The sequence below is a fragment of the Pinus tabuliformis genome, chromosome 6 (genome assembly GCF_031772625.1).
Source record: "Pinus tabuliformis cultivar Carrire ecotype Pingquan chromosome 6, CPIR1, whole genome shotgun sequence".
NCBI classification, from domain to species: domain Eukaryota; kingdom Viridiplantae; phylum Streptophyta; class Pinopsida; order Pinales; family Pinaceae; genus Pinus; species Pinus tabuliformis.
Genome location: NC_142292.1, coordinates 799,324,982 through 799,351,370, shown reverse-complemented (window position 1 = coordinate 799,351,370; position 26,389 = coordinate 799,324,982). Strand labels below are relative to the sequence as shown.

Below are 26,389 nucleotides of genomic sequence, written 5' to 3'. Positions count from 1 at the left end.
AAAAAGCATAAAAAGGACATACAGGCACTATGCCCAGCCAACACCAACCTTGCTTATGCTGACTAGAGGAAGCCCATTATCTACGGGGCCTATCTTGGTGTGAAGCATATAGCTTATATGCTAGCAAATTTAAGTGTACAATGCAGAATATGGTGGGTTCACTACTGACAAGTTTCTCTCCCAGGTGTTACTCCAATATTGTGTATAATGAAGGACGCAAAGTAACCTCATCTGAAAATAGACCTTTGCATCAGTTGTCAGATTAAGATAGATCACTCCTTGAGGTCATGAGGAACATATATTATCTCCTCATATCATATACTGTCCAAATGCATAATGACTGCTATCTATATTATGGACCAACTTTCCTTGTTTTTCTGCATCCTGAACCACTTTGGGAGGTGGTTAGGTAGAAACTTCATGGAATATCTGTTGGGGGATTTTCTTGGAAAATTGTGGAGCAAGGTGGAAGTCTAACTGAAGACATAATGGGTCATTTCACTGCTACAGAACAAAGAGAAAGACGCATTTCGTACATTGCTGAAATCTCTAATGGACAAATTGATTGGATTGTATGCTGGTAGCATCAATTTCGCAGATTGGAACCAGTGAAGTTTGTGCCTCATGGGAGTGCAGAATTTGAAGCATATAAGGATCACCACTTTCAAGTAACTAATGAAGATATGGGCACAGGTAGTGGAATGCAACCTCTAATGAACAAAATGACAATTCGCACTGCTGGTATGTTTGGAATGGTAACTGTGAAATTTGAAGGCAAATTTTCATGTTCAAGGATTGATGAGAATAAGTTGCAGCACCCAAATTTGTTATTACTTGGAACAAGCAATGTCGGGAAGGGGGGACTGTAATGTCCCAGAGGGATTAATTGGCCCAAGGGACGAAGTAACCTATCGATCCCCATAGCCTATAGTCCTCGATAAAGGGGAAAACCCCAAAATACCCAATGTTTGGGCATCAGATGGCAAGTTTTGGGGCAGCTGGGCAAAAAAGGCCAACGTTGGGGTTTGGTGTGAATCTCACTCAATTAATTAAGGAGAATAATCCCCTCAAGGAAATCTATAATTAGATTCATTTGAAACATCATTGGATTGGATCATCTGTCTCTGGTTCTCTTTGAGCTTGAGACTCTCAGGGTTTTAAGACCCCACTTCTCTTGGACTAGTTTCGGTGGAGATGATCCCACCATACCTAGTCACTTTTTTTTTGTTCTAGCAATAGGGATTTTTCTATCTGAAGGAGCAGTGAGGTATTTTTGTGGAAAGAATCTGTGGCAAACCCAAGATTAAAGTTTTCCGAGGCTAATAAAATCCTTGTGAAGCAGGCTGCAATTCCTCTGAAGCTAGTAAAACGAACCTGAGGCAGAAAACAAAATTTTCTGAGGCAGACAAGACCTCCAGAAGCCAGAAGAATGCACCTGACGTAGAAAAACGAAATTTCTGAGGCAGCCAGGACCTCCTAAAGCAAGCGAATTGAACTCTCGAGGCAACCAAGATCTATCTGAGGAAGACAAGCGGAAATTCTCTGATTCTCGTGCAAATCCTTCTGCGACAGAACAGTGCCATTTTCTGAAGCAATCTGAAGGTTCTCAATGTATATCCTTGAGGCTATTTCGGGTGGTTTGTTTTGAGATTTGGCATACCAAACCTCTTGAAATAATTGCAGACTCTATGACAGGTTTAGAAGGAAATTCCTGAGGCAACTAGAATGCCGAATCAGCAGATCTGGGAAAGAAATGTCTGAAGAATTCGTCCTTGACCAGTGACACTTGCTTAATATTCCTGTAGCAAACGGCGGAATCAGCATATCTGGGAGAGAAAATGTATGAAGAATTTGTCCTTGACTGTGTTCTTTTTAGACTGAAATGCCATATCTAATCAATGATACAGGAGTACATCAGTTGAATCTCTTCTTATTTTTTACGGTCTCTCTAATTTTACAAAAAGTATATATATCTGAACTTACAATTTGCCATTCAATTTATACATTTTGTAATTTTCAAGAGTGGGAACATTTCCTACAGGCTACAATTCACTGCATTTGCGTCAAACTGAGAAAAACATGACTAATGATTAGGTACAGCCATACATGGTTGAGAACTTATCATATGGCTTTCAAACAACAATTCTTACGAAAGTTCTCCAATGTCTCCTCTAAAAATATGAATACTCTATAACAAGGTTGCTGCTAGAACCCCATTCAGTAAAGCACATCTAAAATGGTGTTGAGTCAGTCTTATATGTTTAGCATGCGGTTTGTAGTTATAAAATTTACTATGCTCATGACTAAGGCTTAGAAAAGCATTCAGTTATTGCGATCACATGCCTTTCATAATGAATTCTATCCTGCAAATATTGAATCTCAAAAGGCTAGTGAATCCTTCAGAGGATATCATGGACTACTCTCGAAGTTGACAGGCTCTCAATCACATGATCAGAATACATCAGAGATGAAGTCAGCAGATTCAAATGTTGAATATACATATAGAAGTAAACTACCTTTACTACAAAATTATGTAACTCAAAACTGAAGCTAAAATAGTTATGTTGGATGTTTAACGGAATCTAACTTCCATATCAGTTTTCTTCTCAAAAAAACAGCACCCCTGTGATTACATCAAATTCATTTTTCATGGTTTGATAAAAATAAGGTGACGAAACGTGATTTAAATAAAAAATTAGCCTGACGTATCGATGCTCTAGAAAACAAGATTTGATATGATAAACAAAAAATCTGCAAGGACATGTACATGTTACTTATACTTCAAAAAGAAATATAACGTAGGGCATGTTTACCATTCTTGCAGCAAAGAACATGAAGGAAATACACTAGTTACAAAACTTTTCAACATTAGAAAAATGTTTTAGTTCATCTCCTTGTTAGAGCAATTGAAGAACTCTTTCCTTCATACTTTCAGGCTGTCGACAAATTTATTGAGACCTGAAAAGGAGGCCTCCCAACCCAAGGCATCTTCTATTCTAAAATGGACCCAAAATTGTTGGCAGTTTAGACGATGATGTCAATGTTGATGTTAATAATGAAAACAAAAGCTGAATATTGGAACTTGGGTTAAGTAAATAGATTTACATTAGTATCCAAATTCTTGCTGCTAAAGGTTTCATATATACTGTGAAATAATAATTAAAAAGAGGAATGCCGCTTTCTTTTTCACACCAAGAAATTTCTTCTCTTCATTGACTCCCAAATGTCAAAAATGCTCAGACAGCTTGCAAAGTAGTCAAAATTAGGAATGTATAGACGTACCATTAACTATCAAGAAAGAAGAGGCATTATATTAAGGATAATGTTAAAGACGAAATAGAAAAGATTACCTTCATCACAGTCATGATGCCATTCACAATGGACGACTCTCTTACACCTTGACACAGCACAAGGGTTAACACTATCAGCAATATTGGAGCCAAAACATTGATTGACAAAAAGCCCCCAAAAAGCTCCATGCCGCCAGAACCAAGCCATTTAGGCAGATGATTCTTTATAAAAGGGAAGAGTTCCAAAACTGTCACCAAATAACCTGCCAAGCTACGTGCTATGCTAGCAGCACCCATATGATAGTCAAGCATCAGTTGACCAAAAACGAGAAATGCAGTTAGCTCATTGGAAGCTGAATATGCATATAGATATGCTCCTCCAACAAGTGCAGGAAAACGTGATGAGAGTTCTGCATAGCACAAGGCATTAAGCACACAAGCTGCTCCAGCTAGTATGAAACTAATTGTCACACCTGCATTTTTTAATATGCACATAATCACATCATTGGACAAAACCTGTAATTCCCAGATATGTAAAATTAAGAATAAATTTTATTTTGCATTTCTAAAACATCTTATGTAAAACCACAGCATTGCAACAAAAATTGTTGGGAAGTTAAAGAACTTATTACTATGGATTTGAATATTTGATCACAAGATTATGACATTGGTACAATAATGAAACCATTTTATACATGACTGATGCAGTTCATTTCATTAAGCTTTAAACTCAATTCTCATCAAAGAAAAGAGGTTGAAATTGCTCTGTTTCTTTGTCCTTTCTCCTTGTCCCTCATTCTACTTCAAAACGCCTTCTTTGCATCCATAATATTTTGCTTCACTTCTTCCTGAATGTTCAACATTTATTTTAGTCAGATTTTATTATTTTTAGCTTTGGAGTTACAATGGAGTCACATTTGGACTCCCACATGTCTTGTGTCTACACCGGATGTATCTTTTAGTCGCATTGACCCACTCTTGTGGTCACCCGAGGACATTAATAAAATTATCTTATTTTATCTTATCTACAAGGAACACATGCAAGTTTCAAATACACTGCTCTTCATGCATATCGTTCAGAACGCTTTCAATGAATCATGTCCTTTGGCTTTCTTTTAGTTAGTGAAACATCTTCATTTAGACAAGGGGACTATATAACTCCACAATACATATAATGTAGAACAGTTTCAACAACCTCGCGAAAGTGATCCCTTATCCATTTTAACACTGCACTTTATTGGGTGGGCCACACCCACTGGGATTTGAACCTGCTTAATCTTCGTGGTAAGTTACCCCACTTACCACAAGACCGCAAACTGATGGACGCAACCTTTGGCTATTGAATATGACTCGTTCCTATTTATTTTCCAAAAAACAAAAATATAGAAGAAAGTTTCTTCTCACAACGATTCTAGCTACTCCAGGCTATTGAATGTTGAATGCCAACTGCATTCTCTACTTTTGCTGCCTTGAAATGTTGAAATTTAGTAGCATCGGGAGGTACTCTCACTTGCCCTTGGCACCAGGCTTATGAGAGATAAACGCTCATAAGATGAGATTTTATGAGTGTCTGGGATTAAACCCATGGTATTCTGATGGCCCATGAGATAGACCCATGGCATTGCACCCTGTCGAAAAATATAAATCAAAAGACAATGGAGAGGCTGAAAGACAATTATGGAGATGAGAATAATGTAGCATTCTTCTTGATGGAAAATCGCAGACCTGCATTAAAGGCAGCAAGGTTTTCTTTTAGGGCATCTTTTCTATCTGAAAAGGGCCAAGGTTTTTGAATCTCCTAAGGCAAGAAGGATGATGCTAAAGGGTGAAAAGATCAAGGCTGGGCTAAAGGAAGTGCCTGAGCTACAGGAGATAAGAGGCCAAAGGATAGGCCAAATCTTGTCTAGAGTAACCGCTGGCTGTTTTGGTGACTGCTGGAAGGAAATTGCAGAAAAAGGAAGCCATCTGAGCCTCTGTGCAGGCTCAGTTGGAGTTGGGAAAAGAAGGCTACCAGGATTGCTGTTGATGAGTTTAGAGCCTTTGTAAGGCAGAAGATCGCATAAGAAAAAGGCAGGGCTGAAGGCTGTGCCCTAGCCGCAGGCCTTGTGACAATCAATAGAAGAGGTAAGGGGGTCAAGGTCTGTGGAACAAGAGGCCAAGGACCTATGGGGTGACCGCAGACTAGAAGGGACCATCCGCAGCCTGGGAAGAGCAGTCTGCAGCTAGTAAAGGGAGGCCGGGAGGCTGGACAGGTTACCGTGTCTCCTATGCAGGTAAACAGGCTATAACCTTGTGGTTTCTCTGTGATAACAGACCGCAGACCAAGGGTTTAAGAGGGCTGGAAAAGCCCTGGGTAGCCCACACAAGAAATACTAAGGAGGCCGGGGCTTGAAGGAATGAGCCTAGGGCTAGTTGAGAGCTGGTAAGGTTCTGTGGTGAATGCTGGAGCAAGGACAGCTACAGCAGGTGTAAAGGGTTGCGCAAGTTTGAGCAAGTGCCACAACCAAGGGAAGGTGGTGTGGACAGTCCACTAAAGGAACAGCTGGATAGTGTGTGTTGAGGGGCAGTTGAGAGCTGGAAGGACTCAGCCACAGCCCAGGAAGACAAGGGACAATTGTCTTGTATTTTGGCATTTTTGTACAGGGATTGTAAAGGGCCACTTTCCCTGGTTCGGGAGCCCTTGTATTTATTGTTAAAGGACTGATAAGATTTCAGTTTTCAGCATTAAATTGTGTGTTCTGTGTATGATCTAATTGCTGGTGTATTTTCCACTGTGCAAGTTGTTTTTAAAGTTAGGAATTTCAGTGCATTTATGTTTTCTGTTTTGTGAAACAACCAAAACATAGACCAGCACTGGGGTTCATGGAAATATAGCATTAATTATGAATATATTTGCATCCTGTCTCTTCCAAAGTTGTTACTATGCACCAAACCACTTTGAAGATTGCTAGTTTTATCCAAAATGCTGAAACAGAACTCAATATGCAGTGGATTTTATAAGGAAAACTGGAGACACTAGAAAATGCACCAAGGTACTGCCCCTGAACTAAGGTAGATGTTCTTTCACAGCCAGCACCATCAACAACCCCCCACCCACCCCACAAACCACACCTGGCTAAGGCTGCCTAGATGCCTTGACTATACCTGCCTCCCATACTATGTTGAAAACTCAACAATTTGCCCCCAGCCGATGGGCTGCTCTACCACTGAGATAAAACCGTTCATAAAAGGTACCCTTAATGGTTTTATCTAAAGGTGTGCACTGTGGATTGCTTATTCCAACAACACACCCACCCTCCCCCACGCTCCCCTAAGCCACAATTTGGCTCAATAACTGCAGTCACCTTCAGCCTATCTGGCTTTGATACCATCTAGGGATTGAACCCAGGAATTGCCCCCAGCTGGCGTGCTGCTTTGATTCGATCTAAAGGTGTTGGCTGCTACCTCCACTATTTTCTAGTTCACAGTTGTTATGTACAAGAATACAATAAAACTGCCAAAAGAAATTTATGACTTATACCTTAACCTGACTATAACTAGAAAACAAACTCACGATTCGCACAGGGATGTTCCCACCCTCACTTGGTGTCTGCCTTCCTTTAGCATGTAGAATATCAAACAAATTATTGTAACACTAGATGGAAGAACTTATATATTTTCTATAATTTATTTTTTCAGCGAGACTGGCTCTTGGTGCTCGAGGAGGAGAGAAAGATGAGGGCAGTCAAATAGCTCTATTATAAGCTGGTAAAAGCTACTTGAAAGTCAAAAAGAGATTCATACTAACATTCTCAATAAATACAAAAAAAATTAGAACTAATTCATAAATTCCCCACATTGTCAGACCTGAACAGCAGCATTGGAGAGGAAAGCAACAGGCAAACAAGAGTTTGATACTCCCACATGGCTGTGTGATGGAAACCCAAATAGTGAATGTGTAGGTGCCATTTGGAGTTTCTTGCATTCCATAGAGGATTTGATAGAGAAAAATTGCCTACCTCCATTATAGTTGTAGAGAAAATAATTGACACTGTTGTATACTTAATTAAGAACATATACACACCACACAGAGAACATCCTAACTGGGCCTACATCACAGGCAACAGTGCCTGTAACGACAAATATGCCTGCCCCAACTGAAGCTCTGATTGCCAACATCATGAGATCAAATACTCCCAACCATCCGTCCAGACCTCCCTCTTCTTCAGTTATTAGATGGTCCGTGGACCTATCTGATATATTATATGTAAGCTCAAAAGGCTGTTTTCCCAAATCAGGTGACACATGATCATCCTTTCATCTTATCCACCCTTTAAAATCACCTCATACCAAATCAGTTATAGATATATGTATGATCCGATGTGTATGATTAATCAGATTCCAGATAGATATTCAGTATATGTTTGGTCCATCCACCCACTACATGAACATGGATCAGACCTTGAATAATATAATGAGTGTCTTACATGGCTGGCTTCTTGGGAAAAACATCTATCAATAATTTCTTGGTACTTTGCAGTGTGTCCAGCTGAAAGTGTCAGAGTTGATGGAATCAATGTTTAAGACTTGGAATCGGTCAAGGGTCTGCTTGGACTCAACTCAGACTCAGTTTGGAATTGGAGAGGTTTAAATTTTATGACTCAGTTTACTTAAAAATAAATCAAATTTTAAAATTTTAAATAATTCCAAACCATTAGAGACAAAATATGTGGAGTCTGCCCATGTATATACCATATAATGGTGAAGATATCAAAATGGCACTGAGTTCAGTACATATCTTACAAAAATACATAATCAAAGAGGCTCTAAATGGCCCACGTATATTGATTGTAGGTTAAAGTACTCTGCAGCTTGAATTTTGATTGGTGTTTTCAGTTTTAGCTATCTAGGTTTTTAGGTAATATTCCAGAGAGCAGAATCTGCTTACCATGGTCTGATTGACTGGTGTTTTCAGTTTTAGCTATCTAGGGTTTTAGGTGCTTACCATGGTCTGATTGACTGGTGTTTTCAGTTTTAGCTATCTAGGGTTTTAGGTTCGAGAGTGAAAAATCTGTTTACCATGGTCTCATTGATTGGTGTTTTCAGTTTTAGCTATCTACATTTTTAGGTTATAATCCAAAGTGCAGAATCTGCTTAACACAGTCTGATTGACTGGTATCTTAAGTTTTAGCCATCTAGGTTTTTAGGCTTGAATCTAGAACCCAGAGTGCACAATCTGTTTACCATGGACTCATTCATTGGTGTTTTCAGTTTTACCTATCAAGGATTAAAGGTTAGATTCCAGAGTGCAGAATCTGCTTACCATGGTCTGATTTTTGACGAGGAAGTTGGTGGCAGATCAAGTTAGGTGCAGGAATTGTAGACATTGCTAATTTGGAATTGGGGAATTCATCAACAATAGAGTTTTGAAAAATGCATACATGAATCAGAATAATTTATACAATGATAAACAAACATAGATCAACAGAGATTGAAGATGATTCAATAGCATTCTATAAATGTATTTTAGGGTCCTGACTCCTTTTATAGACTGGAGCTTGACTTTGATGTTCTCTTCTCTTTGTTTCCAATTGTTAAATGGCATTTATATTGACTTGTTAGGTTTGAACTCATAACTAGCCTCACACATATGACAGGACACAACACAAGTTTCACCAAGGATCCATCTCTCTGATTAGATCCATTCAGGAAACTGGCTCCAAGATAATTGTAAAAGGATTATACTAAGATTTGAAAACAAAATTGTAAAAGAATTCGAACCAGAATCAATACAGGGTGCGAAATCAATATCGACTTGGCCTAATAGGCATGGACTCGGGCGAGTTGGACCAGTTTGGTAATGTTACACCTCATATTGTATGAGGTTCCACATTGTGATTTTCATAACATTGATGGAGATTTGCTTCCGGTTTCTTTATAGGTATTGGGTTGACTTGTGGTGATACATTTTCATGGAGCCCTTTCTCTTCATGGCATCAAATCATTTGATGGAGGTCTTTGGTTTGAGGGAGTCTCACTTCTCCCTCATTGGATGATTGTGTTGGCTTGCTTAGTGATCTTCTCACATGTGCTTTCCTTGTTCATCACTCCTTGGTTACATATCTGCTGGTCATGGAGCATGCTATCTCATTATGGTATGGTTATTGTATGTACTACATCTTATTCATGGATGATGGCTCTAAAACCCCAAGGGGTTATTAGGTTGTTAAGTGATAGATGTTTCATGATTGTTGGGGTTTCCTAGTGACTTTTATGTGATGATGTTGTATTTTGTAATATTGTATCACTCAAAAGGTTGTTTTACATGGTCCTCTTGGATGTGCGCGGGGGGCATACTCAATAATTGATGGGTTATATATATATATATATATATATATCCACTTTAACCATATATCTGTTATATATATATAACAGATATATGGTTAAAGTGGATATATATATATATCCACTTTAACCATAGATCTGACGCAGCCAGGAGGACAAAATCTCGAGCTGCAAACCTGTGTTTGCCCCCTTCTCTTATAGCGTTAATGTGGTTAGATGATGCATTTGTTGTGGAAGTGAACTCTGCGTCTGTGGGATTTCCTTGGGTATGAATTTACTTTTTCCTAAGTTTGAGTTTGAGTGGGTGGGTATTGTTACCCCTCTTTCAGCAGGCATACCAAAAAAATTCTGACAACAGACCAAGTCATTTGTAAGTCCAAATTTGTGCAATCTGTGGCCCTGCAGGCCATGTGGCATGAAGTGAAAAATTGTACCCTAGTTCCCCCTATGTGGATAGTGATGACCAGTCTTCTTAGTTCGTCTTCATGGTGTTTGGTTTTATGGCTTTGCTAATTCTTGGTGGCTGGTAACTCCTTGCCTGGATGGACATTGTTATGTCCTGGGTTGGTATTCCAGCATCATGGTGGTGGATCTATTAGGACACATGGCTTAAAAGAGCACTTGTTGTATTAACCCTGTAAAGGTGATCACACTATGTAAAGGTGGAAACACCTATCTTATTACTGTACTAGTGTGCACCTATATTTATTCCCCACATGGACCATTTCCCTCATGTATGCACACCTCTTTGGCTATGGCTATCATTCCTTGTGGCAATGTCAAAATTCACAATGATTTTGTGCTTCACGAGACATCATTTCACATTCTTCAAGGTAAGGAAGAATGTCCAATGTACTCTCCAAGGCAAGCCAAATCATCTCCAAATCAAAGAACTCCAAATGCCCTTCTCAAAGTACCTTTTCAACCATGTTCTTATCAAATTATGTAATAATGGTCAATAATAAATTAGAGTTAGACATTTAACTTTATGTTATATTTTTGCTTTATGTCTTATTGATCAATCCCACATTCATAAAGTGGATTGACTCAATGTTAATGTAACCTATATAAGAAAGTGTTTCCTCTCTTATTAAGTACACCAAATACAAAGAAGTCTTTCGAGTTATTTCTTGGCTTTCTCTATGCTCGTATTTTCTTTATATGGTATCAAAGCGAGGTTATCGAGCCCTGGCACTGTGAGAGTGTGAAGATTGGAGGGACTACTGTTGGCAATGAAGGATTGACGGATCGCCATCGTAGCACAGTGGAGAACCAAAAGCTTTTCGGGTCAATCGAGTGATTTTTAGGTTTTAAAACTAGTAGTACGGAATTGTATGGTGTTGACCACTCCATGTCAACTAGCCCATAGCTATACATCTTTTCGCGCATGGATTTCCATCATGTCTGAGCACTCAGATGATCCACAGATTCACCATTATTAGTTATATGTACACTGGAGTTTTGTAAACCCATTATGCATTTTGTAATGTAAATGATCATAGTAAAACAAATATATGTAACAACCTAGGTAAATTTATTCTTCTGATGATGATTTCTATCCTAAGAGGTTTTAGTCTCACCAATTCATGTGTGTTTCTAAACACGGATGATCAGCAGAGTTTTTTCCCTCCAGCCTCACCCCAAAGCTAGGGTGGATTTTGTCGTTAGGATTTTAAATGAGTCATAGAGTTATTTATCGAGTCTCAATAAAAGTGATTTAGGAATAATTCTAACTATTTGGTTAGATTATTTTATTACAAGTCACTTAGTCTACTAGATCATATTTTGTGTCACAGAAATGGGTAATTATTGAGGGTCTATAATGAACGGTTTTCCTCCTTCATGGGTTAGAAATGTAATATTTCATGTAAAAAAATATTTAGTGCATGGTCCCTCATAGTTAGACAGCATGGCTAAATATTAGAGGGTTGGAAAAATTAATAATCTCCTCATGAGTCAATTAATTAAAATTTATGGCTAAAATAAATTAAAATGCTAAATCCAGAAATTTAATTAGTTTAGGTTCTAGGAAAAATTAAATTCTCTAACATTTAAAATTCATGGGTTTTAAAGTTTTTAATTTTTAGAGGTCCCTAGCCAAGGGAATATTGAAAATTTCAAGATATTTTGAACCCTTGGGCCATAGTAGTTAAGTCAACGTCAAATTTTTACGACAATTAACTCAAAATAATCATTTTTGAGTTAATTAAAAGGAAATTAAAAGTGAAATTCGAATTTCCTCAAAAAGTAACTTTATTTCAATGGTGATGATTAAAAGATCATTTGATCTTCATCAACGGTTGAGATTTCTTTGACGGGGATCAAGCCAACTAGCCGTTGGAGAATTTTTCTATAAATGAAAGGCCTCTCTCCATTATTTGAATCCGATTTTTGAATCGTGTACTTTCTCTAAGAAAGCTCTTGTAACTTTTTTCTAGTTAATAAAACACAAAGACTTTGGGGTTTTAAATGGTGGTGTTCCTCTTTCAGAGTTATGTGGTAATATTGTTCCTAATACTTTGTTGTTTTTATTTGCATTTGCTGGTTAATAGCCTTTGAGGATTGATTTGTGTATAGGTATCTTTCACACATTTCTGGGTTTTTTAGAATATCATTTTAATTTGATAAAAGTAACAGGTATTTCTATTTCTTGATAATATTATGATCATTTTTTAAATCTCTATTAATCTAACAAGTAGATTTAAGTGTGCAGAAGTTATCATTCAAGATTTGGGTGTTTCGGGAAGTCATGAGCTAGACCAACTGACTCTCAGTTTGCAAAATCTAAAAGAATCCACTGTCTTTTTAATTTCTAAAGTCATTTTGTAGAATATCTTACTTACAGTGTTTTTCTTGAGCTTGTGCCTCTTTAAAATTTCAAATTTATTTCTAAATATTGTGAAAAATTTGTTTAAATCTGGTTAATAAAGGGCTTTGATCTGCAGATCCGCTAAATCAATAGAATATTATTGTATATTTGTAAATAGAAAATTTCTAAATCATTGGGGTTCTAGGTATTTCATATTTTTGTATATACATTCTTTGGGGTTTTCTATCTTTTATTTGTGTAGGAAAAAAATCTGAAAATTGTAGGTGATTTTAGTGGATTCCGGAGAGAGATCTGAGCCCTAGAGGGCATCTCCATTTTGTTTACAGGTTGCGGAGAAATTTCAGAAGGATTGTGGGAAAAAAAATTAGGGCCTTTAGGCCCAGCGCTAACCATCTCCAGTGTCTTTCTCAACCTCCTTTTCAGCCCTAAGGTCTTCCCTCTTTCACCAAAATTCTCACTAATTTTTCCTAAATTTTTTCCTAAAACATTTAACAAAGTTTTTCACAAAAAAATTCTGAGTTGAGGATTTTCAATGATTAGGGCAGCATATATTCAAGTGTCTTCAAGCTCCTAAGGGTTGACTGGTGCACACTCTCTAACCTTTCCTCGTTTCATTTTCAAAGCAAGGTTAACACTGGCATAGATTTGCAATTAGTCGGAATTTAGCAACAGAATTAATTTACATTTTTATTGTTGTATAATTGCAGAAATAGGAGTTAGCTTCAGTAACTTTTGCAAATAAATTTCTGAAAGTTGTTTTACTGTTGTTCATTAGTTTATTTCTGAATTTTTATATCAAATAAGTCAATAGATCAGAAATAATTAAACTCAAGAATTTTCTGAATTGTAGTTATTAGTTTGTCATTTAAAATTTTTCGTTGTTATACATAGAAATTTCTGAATATTGCACGGTTGCAAGACTATTGTTTTAGAATATATTGTTGTTTTTAACATTTGATGTAAGAGCAAATTACTAGACTAATATTTCATTAATGTGATCTGAGTTTAAAACATTTAGTTTAATTTTTGAAGTTCATTTGTTTTCCACAGGCTTATGCAAGTAGGACTATTCTAGTTTTACTTATGCATCTAATAACCTTGATTGAGTATTTCATACAAATGAATTTTTGAATTTAAAGGTGTTTTATTCCAACGTTTCACATTTCAGTCCATTGTGCATTTCAGTAATTATTTGTGCAGATTTTACATTTTGCAGTGCTGGTATAAATACATGCTTTCACATTTAGATCACCACCTTTCTGAGCCTTAAGTAACATTTAAGACATATTTCAGAAATAATTTTAGGCCCTCATTTAACTAAAATTAACCAAGTCCCTGCATTTCACATAGTTTTAAATTTTGCATTTGCATACAAGACAGTCGAGTCCTTTCAGTAGCAATTTCCCATCCTTTACTTGAACCTTATTTTCTCTGAAAGATAGTTGACTCCACAAGGCGTTGGTAACACTTTCTTCAAATCATTTTGAATCCTTAAAATCTTGCGCAATCTAAAACAAATATTGGTTGCTCAGTTGTGTCTCCCAGGTTGGTTGGTTCCCAACTAATCTTTCATTTTTCCATTTCCATAAGGTCTACCCCCCTTAGTCTACTATTGGGAGACAACTCAAACAGGGTGATTGGGGATCAGTGTGACAGCCCCCGATCTGAGTTGTTGTCGCAGTGCCTCGACATTCTGTGCGACAACATACGGAATAGCAGTCAATTCCTGTGTTGTTATTTTTTTCTGTACAAATAGCTGTCATTTTCCAACTGTCAAATAGTTGTTGTACAACCAACAAACCACCACCAAGCAACCATATGGTCTGTAATTTTTCAAACTTTTCAAACCGCTTGCCAGAATTTCTGCAGTTTCTCCTGAATTGTGACAAATCAGATTGTTTTATAGCAGATTGGATCTGCTTGTAACTTATTTATGGACCAGATTTGCAGATCTGGTGTTTTAGTGTCTGATATATTATTTTTCAGCGTTTTTGAGGCGCTTTTGATCAATTTGGTGGGAGATTTCCCAAATTCGACTTACAGAGATGGCTTCATTGAACAATATCATGTTGGAAAACAGCGAGAAGTTCTCTGGCAAGAACTACAACACGTGGAAACAACGCATGCTCGCTATCTTTGAGTATCATTGCTTGGATGAGGTGGTTCTAGGCAAAACTACTCGACCCACAGTTGCGGGTAAAGATCAAGGCAAGTTTGACAGCTATGACAGAGAGGCCATGATGCTTATCAAACTGTTAGTTACTGATGAGATGCTTCTTGAAGTTCAAATAGGCAAAACTTCAACTGCAATTTGGACGAATTTGAAAGATCTTCATGAGACATCTGACAAAGGGCGAGCATTCTTTTTGAAGAACATGTTGTTCTTGATCACAATGAGTGAAGGTGCCTCATTGCAAGAGCAATTGCTCAAGATCAAGGAATGCAAGATCAATTGCTAGCCATTGGTCGGAAGGTGGAGGACGAGGACATGGTGGTTATCACACTGAAAAGTTTACCACAAGCCTATGAGAATTTCATTGAAACCCTCAACATTACTATTACAAATGTTGACCTGAAGTTCTAAGAGATTTGCAATAAACTCTTACAGCATGACAGATGTAAGAAACAGTTCAGCAGCAGCATTGAGACAAAGGGTTCTAGGCAGGCCTTTACAACTAATTACAAAGGCAAAGGAAACGGGGCCAAGAAGAAAGGCCAGCAAAGTGGGGAGGATGGTCCCCAAGGACAGAAGACCATCACTTGTCATTATTGTGGCAAGATAGGCCATGTGAAGAAATACTGCAGGAAAAGGTTGGCTGACCAAAAATCCAACCAAGGAGGGCCTCAGCCAAAGGCTCATGTTGCAAAGCACATCGAGAAGGAATCAGCCTTCTATGCCTTCATAGCCACAACCCAAGCAGACCAATCCAAATCATCTGCTTGGTATATTGATTCTAGAGCATCCCGACATTTCACCAACAGGCAGGATTGGTACATAGAGTTCGGGGCATGCTCATCCAAGTATTCAGTAATCTTTGGTGGTGGGACCAAGTATAAGCTCGTTGGTAAAGGACATATCCAGCTTTCCTTTGGAGAAAAAGCATTACTCTTTCTCAATGTCTACTATGTGCCAGGTATGGAACTCAATCTCCTATCAGTTAGTCAGATTATGCGACATTGTCCAAATATAGATATCAACTTTAGCAATCATAAATGTTATATAGTTGACAGGAACACCAAGAATATTGTTGCTCTTGGTGTAGAAGATCATGGTTTTTTCAGGTTGGTAGACATTGGTCAGGTAAAAGAACATGCATTGGCAGCCAAATTTGCATCAAATATTGGTACACTGTGGCATTTGAGGTATGGGCACCTCAATATGACTTATCTCTCTCAGTTGGCTAGAGAGAAACTAGTCGATGGACTTCTCGATATATCACTGAAGATCCAGGGAGTTTGTGAAGCTTCCCAAGTTGGCAAGCAGCATCGTTCACCACTTGATGAAGGACAAGCCTGGAGAGCACAAAGGGTCTTTCAAGTGGTTCATGCAAACGTTTGTGGACCAATGAACACAAAATCAATCACCGATGCCAGGTATTTTCTGTTGTTTGTTGATGATTTTAGTAGAAAAATGTGGGTGTATTTTCTCAAATTAAAATCTGAAGTGTTTAATGAATTTCAAAAGTTCATAGCATTAGTAGAAAAAGAGTCAGGTTGTCACATAACCACTCTTAGGTCTGATAATGGTGGAGAATTATGTTCCAAAGAATTCCAAAACTTTTGTACTAAGCATGGCATAAAGAGACAATACACCACACCCTACACTCCACAACAGAATGCAGTAGTTGAAAGAAGAAACCGCACCATCACGGAGATGGCCAGATGTATGCTGCAGAACAGGTCTGTTCCACACAGGTTTTGGGCTGAAGCAGTATTCACAGCAATTTACCTGCTGAATAGATCTCCAACGATGTCGGTAAAGAAGAAGACACCAGAGGAAGCATGGTCTGGTAGAAAGCCTAAAGTGAGTCATCTGAAAGTCTTTGGATCTACTGCGTATACTTGGATTCCAGCTCAGAAAAGAACCAAGTTAGATCCAAAGAGCAAGAAACTGATGCTTACAGGGTACAATGACACTCACAAGGCTTACAGGTTGGTTGATCCAGCCACTCATCAGGTGATCTTCAGCAGAGATGTTGTTGTTGATGAAGATATTGGACCTTTCCAATCTTCTTCAGAGTCTCGAATTACCAAACACCCAGAAGTACCAACCGATTCAGGTATCAGGCTTCAAGAAACTCCACCTAAAGTGGGGGAAGATGAGACTCGTAGTTTGGTGATTTCTACTCCTGATAGTCTGATTCGACAGTCAGATGATATTCCTACAGGAAGCCCAAGTCATGGTGGCAATATTGATTTGGGTGGGGAAGATCCCAAGACAAGACCAAAATGGTGGCACAACACCATTGGTGATGTTCGGATAGGAGAAATGATCGAGGGACGATCATCTAGAGGAAAGAGCATACAACAACCATCTATGGTTAACTTTGCTCTTATGGCTAACCTACAGGAAATCTATGAGCCATAGCACTTTGAGGAGGCAAAAGGAAGACCTGAATGGGAGAAAGCCATGGCATCTGAACATGAGAGTTTGATGAAAAATCAGACTTGGGATCTCACATCTCTTCCACCAGGGAAGCAACCCATAGGCTACAAATGGATCTACGAGGTCACGTACGAAGCAGATGGTCCACTTGACAAACACAAAGCACGATTGGTTGCAAAAGGGTTCTCTCGGTAAGAAGGCATCGACTATGAGGAAACCCTTTGCTCCCATGGAAAAGATGAGCACCATTCATTTTGTTCTAGCCATGGCAGCATAGTTTGGCTAGAAAGTCAATCAAATGGACGTGAAAAGTGCCTTCCTCAATGGAGATTTGCAGGAAGAAGTCTACATACAGCAACCAGGGGGTTTCAGGTTTCAAAAAAGGAGCATTTGGTCTGTCGACTAAAGAAGGCTCTATATGGCTTGAAGCAGGCACCTCAAGCGTGGTACATTAAGATTGACAGATATTTGGATGAACAGGAGTTCCAACAGAGTCCTTCAGATTCCAACATGTATGTAAAAAGAGTTGGTAATGATATCATCCTTCTGGTTATATATGTAGATGATATCATTGTCACAGGAAGTGAAGAAAAGGGAATAGAACAGATAAAAACAATATAAGAAAAGCTTTTGACATCATTGATCTAGGCCTCCTGCACTACTGTTTAGATGTAGAAGTTTGGCAAACAAGTAGCAGCATCTTCATATCACAATCAAAATATGCCAGAGGTTTCTTGGATAGATTCAGAATGACAAATTGCAAAATGTCATCTAAACCTTTGGAGAAAGGGTTGAAACTTTCAACCCAGACAAACTCCAAGAAAGTTAAATGAGTCCATATACAGGCAACTAGTGGGGAGCTTGATATACCTTACAACCACTAGACCTAACTTATGTTTTGATGTGAGCTACATTTCCAGGTTCATGACAGCACCAAAAGTAGAACACTGGACCGCAACAAAACGAGTTCTGAGATATGTGAAAGGGACACTTGACTTTGGCATTCTGTATAACAGAAGCAAAGAATCCAGGCTGAATGGATATACAAATTTAGATTGGGCAGGTTATGTTGACAACAGAAAATCCACTTATGGATATGTCTTCAGCCTTGGCATAGGTGCAGTCATATGGACCAGCAAGAAACAGCATGCAGTAGCCCTTTCCTCAACAGAAGCAAAATATCGAGGAGTGAAAGGAGCATGCAAGACAGTTTGGCTCAGAAGGATGCTTTCAAATATGCATGTGCAACAAACCGAGCCCACACCCCTCTTCTGCGACAATCAAGGGGTGATGAAACTTGATAAAAATTCGGTCTTCCATGAGCGATCAAGATTCAAAAAGTATTGATATACACTGCCATTTCATCAAACAACTTGTAGAAGATGGATCAATTCATCTGCAGTATCGTCCCACAGAAGATCAAACTGCAAACATTCTTATCAAGCCTTTAGGTCCTGAAAAATATGTAAAGTTTCGGGATAAGCTTGGTGTAGTTAGTAAATTGACCATTAAGGGAGGGTATTAAATTATGTAATAATGGTCAATAATAAATTAGACTTAGGCATTTAACTTTATGTTATATTTTTTCTTTATGCCTTATTGATCAATCCCACATCACAAAGTGGATTAACTCAGTGTTAATGTAACCTGTATAAGAAAGTGTTTTCTCTCTTATTAAGTACACCGAATACAAAGAACTTTTTCAAGTTATTTCTTGGCTTTCTCTATGCTTGTATTTTCTTTATACTTATCATTAAAGGGGAGCCAACTTCTCGTGAGGGTTAAATGAGACAATGTGGCACCTCTTTTGCACAAAGTAAAAGTCACATCAAGTAAAGGTCACTCCAATGGACCAAGATCAAGACAAACAAACAAGTCAAGTTGTAAATCACCAAAACAAGCAAGCATTGGACCAAAAGCAAGGAGTCGTCCACATTTTCCTAGTCATTGGGAGGTCAAAGATCAAATTAAAGGAACGTCGAGCATCCTGAGGAGAACATTGAGCCTCCCTTGTCTTCCTAATTTTACTCTAAACCAATTCAAGCAACATTTGAGGGGAGCATAGGACTTTTGGTGCAAACTGGCCTCCTTTCTAAGAAAATTCAGCCTATCTTACACAGATGATGAACGTCACCTCTTTAGGAGGTTTTTAAGCAATGTAAAATCAATTTTTTGTAGTTAATAACAATAAATGTCAAATTTAGTCATGGGATACCTATAAGTCTTTGCTACCCACCAAATGGTAACCCCCTAGGAGAAAACTTTTCTCCTATTTTGGAAAGCCAACAACCCTACACATTAGCTTGATGATGATGATATGCCAACTCCTCCACCATCTACATCAGTCACTATACCTCTCGCTATCCGACATTCCTCTTGGATGAAGGTGGCTACCACTCAACAAGTTCTTTGATCATCTTGCAATCAAGAGTTTTTACTTAATGTTGGGCATTTAGTATGGATTAAGGGGTGCTCTGGATGATTGACCAATATCGACTGTAAATTTGTTCTCTCACCTTACCAAGGGGGTTAATCTTTAGCCCTAGTCTAGTGGAACCTCCCCTAAGGCCTTAGGCTTATAGGAGGTGCACTACTTGAAGACTTGGATTGAAATAACGTGTTCATTCTCCCTTCACCATGCTTAACACTCTCCATGTCACATTCTAAGCCCTTGATACCATCTCCACTTTTTGGGACTAACTCGTCATTGGTTCATTGGGATTTGGCACTCTCTTATCCACATTCTTGAGTAGGGTAGGAAAATGTTGCTCTAGAGGTTGATGTAGCTCAAAGAATGGAAAAGCATAATATGGCCACAATGAAAGAAAAGGAAAATCAAAATCCAAAAGATGGTCAAGGTGTTAGTTTCTGTAGCATCGAATGTGTTCTAGCCACGAAATTTGGTGAAGAGGCTAGAATACATGAGATCTCCAAAACCTAGAAATTGTTTCTGGAAATTCCACCTAGGGATGGCTTAATTAGATTATTGACCAATTTCTAAATATTTCCCAAGTATAAATGTAGGGATTAGGGTTAATTAATCAGAATTAATTAAGACAAGGTGTGAATCATCTAGAAACTCACATGGATCAACTCCAAGATGATCGTAACCATTGATTAAGATTTAATCTTGGTTGTTGGTGCTCCAACAGTGGATTATAAGAGCAAATTGATGGGCACTTGGAGAACACACACCACCAGTTCGATTTCCTTGGCAGATCAATTTCCAGAGAGCAGCAACGGTTGTCAGAGAGCCAGAAATCGAAGCAAAGATAGTGAGGGGCAGAGACAGTGAGGCTGGAGGAAGATTTCCAAATCCAGTGAGTGCATTTACATAGAGGCAGAAGAGCCACAGTGAGGTTGACACAAGGACTGAGCAATAGCCTCTAGAGGCAATTCTATTTGCAGATTCGGGAAGTCATTTCAGTATTCCAATGGTAGAAGTATTTTGCAAAGGTCGAGAGAAGCATTTCCAAAGTCAGTGGCAAGCAGAAGAAGCAGCTCAGTTTAAGATCCAGGCGTACGGATTAGAGCCTGTGCAGAGGGTGACGCAAGGAAATTAGTGGAGGGGTTTCAGAGGCCAGTCTTCAATGCCAGATTTGCCTGTGGCATGAGGAAAATTCCTCACTAGATTTTTGCCAATATTTTTATCTGTAGGATTGCCAAATTTGGCATCCAGATTATTGTACTCATATTTCACTGCTGCATAATAATAAAACCCTCATCTATTGCACCGTTTTTCCTGCATTGGGTTTTTTAGGGGATAGTTGTCCAAAAATAATGGTGTCAATTTTATTGTGTGTACGCTAGTATTTTCTCAGTTTCTAGCACTATTATTTTCCGCAGTTTTATTTGTGAAGGTTGCAGTGTGATTTATTCAATATTTTCTGTAGCAAATAAATTGTTAAATTAATTAACAATTAGAAGAATAATTTCCTGTTGCTGCAATAGGATTTCAGTTTTCAAAGTTTGACATGGTATCAGAGCGTGAGTGATCAGTCGGGAAGCTCAGAAGTGAAGAAGGGAATTTCATTGTTCAGTGAGAGCAGTAGGCCGAAATTCCTAGAGGCAACACAATCCATTGTCAGGCAGGCCGAGTTGCTTGGGAAAGTTCGATTTTTCAGTGCAGAGTGGCAGAAAAATTCAACTTTCCAGATTGAGTGATTCCAGCAGGCAGAGGGAGCAGCAGCAACTTAGAATTTCGTTGAGCAGATTCCTTGGTAGAAAGTTTTGTAGAACCTATGTAGCTAAGTTTTTTAGTACTGCGACATACTAAGAACACTCTCTGTAGAGCAAAAAATGATATGGATTGTAATGGCTCTCTATAAAATTCCTTTGTTTTCGATTTTTCTTAATATACATACTTCCAGTTAATGTTAGATATTAAAAAATTAAATAAACACATCAACCAATCTACTAAGGACTTAAAATTTGGTGGCTCAGGGATGAATTTCTCCTAGAAGAAATCATATATTTCAATTTTGTTTGAACCACCTATGATAAAATATCATTTCTAATAATTCTAATATGACTTTCCAAAAATAGTAAGTCACATCTCAATTTGCAAATAGAAATTCATGTCCAAATGATCAAGGATGATCTCGACATATGGAATCCACTTTAAAATCAAATCAATCGTGATTCTACAAGTCAAGAATTAATATTAATATTTTTATCCTTATTATTATTATCATTATTATTATTATTTATAAAATAGTCTAAAGTCATTCACCTTTATTAGATTAATAAAAACAAATTCTCTCATGAAATAAGTAAATTAAATTGAGAATCTCTTACTTGGCAAATTGAACCTCTCTCTTGGAATAAAATAGTAACTCCACACTTAAGAGAATGTAACTCTCCCTCACTAATTCAATGTATGGCAAAAGTGTAACTTCTCCTCATTAAATGCACTTGTAACTCCCTCATTCAATTCGATTTGTAACTCTCACCAAATATTCTCTCATGTCTAAGTGTAACTCTCTCTCTCCCTAATTCGAATTGTAACTCCTCAAGACATGTGTACCTCTCTCTCTATTCTTGGGATGAGTTACACTTCTCCTCAAGTAACTCCTCCCTCATGGAATTCAATTCTCCTATTATTGGCTCAAGGCATGAATTCATTTTGTAACTCCTCTCTTTTCTCATCTATTTAAGCAAGAGCAAGTGAGAGTTGAGAGTAGCATGTTCATTGTGAAGAAGGAGAGCTAATGTTGAGTGTGTGCAAGAGAAGTGTGAGAGCAAGTGAAGAGTAAGAGCAAGGGAAGAGCTGGAGCAAGTGTGAAGGACAAGATCTGATCAAAAGAAGGAGGAGATCTTCAAGCAAAGAGCAAGAGCACTTGAACTGCAAGTTGATCAGACATTGGTGATTTTATTCATTCTCATTCTCTCTCTCATAGAAGAATAATCATTTGGGTTTTCCCCTTGTGGGTTTTGCCCTGGTCATTGGGCCTAACTATTAGGGTCTCATATTTGTGTTTAGTTGTCTTCATATGATCCTTAAGTTTATGTTCTATCTACAATTACTGATCTAAAAAGTTGTGAAGAAGAAATCTGCATTCTAATTAATTGTAACAGCATATAACATTCAATGTTGTGAAAAGTACATTCGGTGTTCTGCAAAGTAAATTCAGTTTTCTGCAAAGTACATTCCGTTTTCTACTAAGTACATTCAACTTTCTGCTAAGTAAATTCAGTTCCATTTAGTTTTCTACAAAGTACATTCAATTTTCTACAAGTACATTCAGTTTTCTGGATAGAACTTTCAAGTTTCTATAAAGAATTTTTAAATTTTTGCATAGAACTTTCAAGTTTCTACCAAGAAATTTTAAATTTCTGCATAGAACTTTCGGATTTTAACACGGTATCAGAAACTTGGTGAAGACAATTCCAATGAGACCAAAGATCACCTGAAGAGACCTCACTTGCTGCCAAAGTTTTCTGATTATGATGACTTCGTCTTACTTCAAGATAGAGGAGAAGTTGAATGATGCTTCAAACTTTGGTCCATGGAAAGCAAGGGTAGATATCACTCTTGAAGAACACGAAGTTCTAGAGTATGTTGAAGACACAATCGTTGATTCAACGAGAACGCAAGTATTGATGTCAAATTCAAATATAAAAAGAGTGAAATCAAAGCTAGAAAAATTATTCTTGATTCTCTTAGTGATCATCTCATTACTTATGTTTATTGTTTGAATAAATCTAAAGAAACGTAGGACAAACTAATTGCCATCTTTGCAATTAGTAACTTGAACCAGATTATTGCCTTGATGTTAATTTATGGTATGTTCTATTCTTAGAGCAGTTTACTTCAATTCTTCTTATTAGCCACTGTTTAGCAATCACATAAACATAAAGAAAAATGTTGATAGAACATTAATAGATCGACAAAAAACAAGCCAAGACAAGAGACACAAGATGTAGCAGCTAGCCAAGGACAAACCCCAATGTGGGGAAACCCTTTGATCAATTCTTCTTTAATCTTCAATAGTTCAGCAGAGAGAAATAGTACAATTCAGAAATCCGTAATTTTATCATAGCAACGGCAAACCCTAAATTAGCAAAGTCAAACTTAGTCAAACAACCTCCGATTGACCTCTAGTCAACCTTGAAGAACTCAGTCTTCAACAGCAAACGTCCGCAGCCCAAAACAGCCCTTGGCCAATGGTCAAAATAGCAATCTGCGATCAGCCCTAACCAGTCAACGCTTTGGTCAACGCTGGTCAACACAACCCCTAGAAAAGTCAACGCAAGTCAACCCTTGGTCAACGCTTCACAAAACAGCCCTTCACTTGGTCAATGCAGCCCTAGAAAAAGTCAATGCTGCCCTAAACAGAAAATGCATCCTGCTTCTTGCACGTGTGAGAGAAGCTGCTCCTTTGCTGGCCCAATGAGATGAGGAGAGAGAAGATGAGTTGAGATGAGATGAGTGAATAATGACTCAACCTCACTTGTACTTATATGATGTGCTGGGCATGTGTGCCACACATTTAGTTGCTGGCCGACCTTGACAATTTGTCAAGTAAATACAAATAAATTCATATCTCCATAAATACTAGTCGGAATTGGATGATCGTTAAATCAATCCTACACCTCTCGAGGAGAGGAATCTAGGAAAAATATCAACTACTATAAATAAGATGACCCACATGGAGTTTGGCCCTAGTTGCCAATTTTAACACACCCTCTCAACTAGGGAGAACTCCATCTGCTACTATGTCTGACCGTCGGTACTATCTCTGCCATCAAATGCACTGCTCGGCTCTGCTCTGCTTTGCTGAACTATGAAGAAGAAGAAATGATCGAGGATGTATTATACCATCCTCCACTGATCCCAAGTCAGTCTCAGAATGTGTCATACCACTCTCACTGATCTTAGATCAGTATCATTGATCTCAGATCAATGGAGATCATCCTAGAATAGGGAGTACGGTAGATACAACGATGCGTCCATCGAAAGTACTACTAATGGTCCCTAACCCCATTTCCCTACTCGTTGATCATATGAGAGGTACCTCGCATGAGTCCCAAACTACATGGGTAGAATGCCTCGACAGGAGAACTAATCCAATGTTGCACGAAGCGGGGGCGAAGCGGAAGCGCGGAAGCGCGGAAGCGGAAGCGGGAGCGCGGAAGCGTCATTTTCCAAAAATCTAGGAAGCGAAGCGTCCGCGGAAGCGTCTGCTATATATATATATATATATATCAGTGTTTTTAAAACCGGAACCGACCGGACCGGTCCACCTAATGAACCGGTTTACCGACCGAACCGGTCTAACCGGACTGGTTTGGTCTAAACGAACCGGTTTTAGAAAAATACATTAAATAATTATTTTTTAATGAAAAAAACTATTTTTAAGATTTAAAACCATGATTCCAAGCCAATAGAGACAAAATATGCAAAGATTGCTCATTGATATACCATGTAAAGCCTTAAAGGTGAATATATCAAAATGGCACCGAGTGCAATACATATCATCGACAAAATACATAAGCAATGAGGCTCTAAATGGCCACTAGAGTGCAAAAATAAAGCCTACAAACTATGGGGCCAGTGGCCTACTACAAGGCTTCAGTCTAGACTCTACATATATGATAATAGTAATACAATAATAGTGATCAACATTATCACTTGAAGTTGAAACTTCTCATGAGTCTCAGTCATCATGATCAAACTCAGTTGGTTGAGTCTCGACTCCCAAACTGTGTAGCCACAAACTTCTCTATTGGTTCAGTGACTTGAGTCTCATACTTCTGAAGGTATTCTGCCCTAATATGCCTATTATTTCATTTGGTGCTCCACATGGCTTTACATGGCCTCCTATCCCAGCCAAGTGTTGCTTGAACCTGTTAATACCCCCTCCTTGAATGGATTTTTGGCAATATTTGCAGATCATTTTGCCATCAATCATATCACAATGAGCCCATGCAGTATCTTCGGCTTTTGGAGGCATGATGACTCCCTGGATGGTAGATCATAGAAGTGAGAAGTTTATAACACAAAAAAAAAATTCATGGACAGCAGAATCAAATGAGGAATTATCAAGTGCAAATCCTTACCTGGAAATGCAAACTAGCTCCCTTAGCCTCCTCTTGAAGATGGCAACTCCACTGACAGCTACACACTATCTCCAAAATAGCTCCAACTCCAACTCCAAGATGACTACTTCAGCAAAAACTCCACACTCTCCAAGCTCACAAACAAACTCACAAACACTCACAAACACTCCAAATCAGTTGTGTGAGACAAATGAGAGTGAGAGGGGTCTCTTATAGCAAGTGTGAGGGTGCTTTTGGAGGGAAAATACCTTTCCCTCACCCCCAAAACCCCTAAACCACAAAACCACAGTGCTTTTTGTCATAATTCGGCGGGCTGTCCATAAACCGGCCGGTTTAGGACGGAACCGGCCGGTTTGCTACAAACCGGCCGGTTCCGCCCTAAACCGGCCGGTTTTGACCGGTTAGGGCCAGATTTCGGTCACATGAAGCATCTAACCGGTTTTAGGCCGGTTCGGACCGGCCAGGCCTCTAACCGGCCGGTTAGACCGGTTACCGTTTTTGTGGCCGGTTTTTAAAACTATGATATATATATATATATATATTTATTTATTTATATTTTTTTGCATTTATACTCAAAACAAACATCCCAAATACCAAATTAATTGTAGAAGACATGAAAACATGCATATTTTTGCATAAATCAAGATAGATATGGCATCCATGATTCCATTGTAGTTACTAGTATGTACAACAATCATCTATATTCTAGCTATTACAAACATACATCAAATTTTTAAGCATATTATAAAACATAAAACATTTAAGCATATTATAAAA

General features: G+C 38.3%; 1 protein-coding gene across 4 annotated transcripts in view; it reads right to left on the bottom strand.

Annotated features, from left to right (window-relative positions):
* LOC149261214 (cationic amino acid transporter 9, chloroplastic-like) overlaps positions 1-26,389 on the bottom strand; it is a 158,711-nt gene that overhangs the window by 39,196 nt on the left and 93,126 nt on the right. For 2 of the 4 annotated variants that reach the window (XM_089421890.1, XM_089421893.1), the window contains exon 2: positions 3,351-3,700. In XM_089421890.1, the coding sequence (XP_089278016.1) occupies positions 3,351-3,700 (350 nt within the window). Of the gene's footprint in view, positions 1-3,350; positions 3,764-26,389 lie in introns of all 4 variants that reach the window. The other 2 variants (XM_089421888.1, XM_089421884.1) reach the window with 1 other exon arrangement.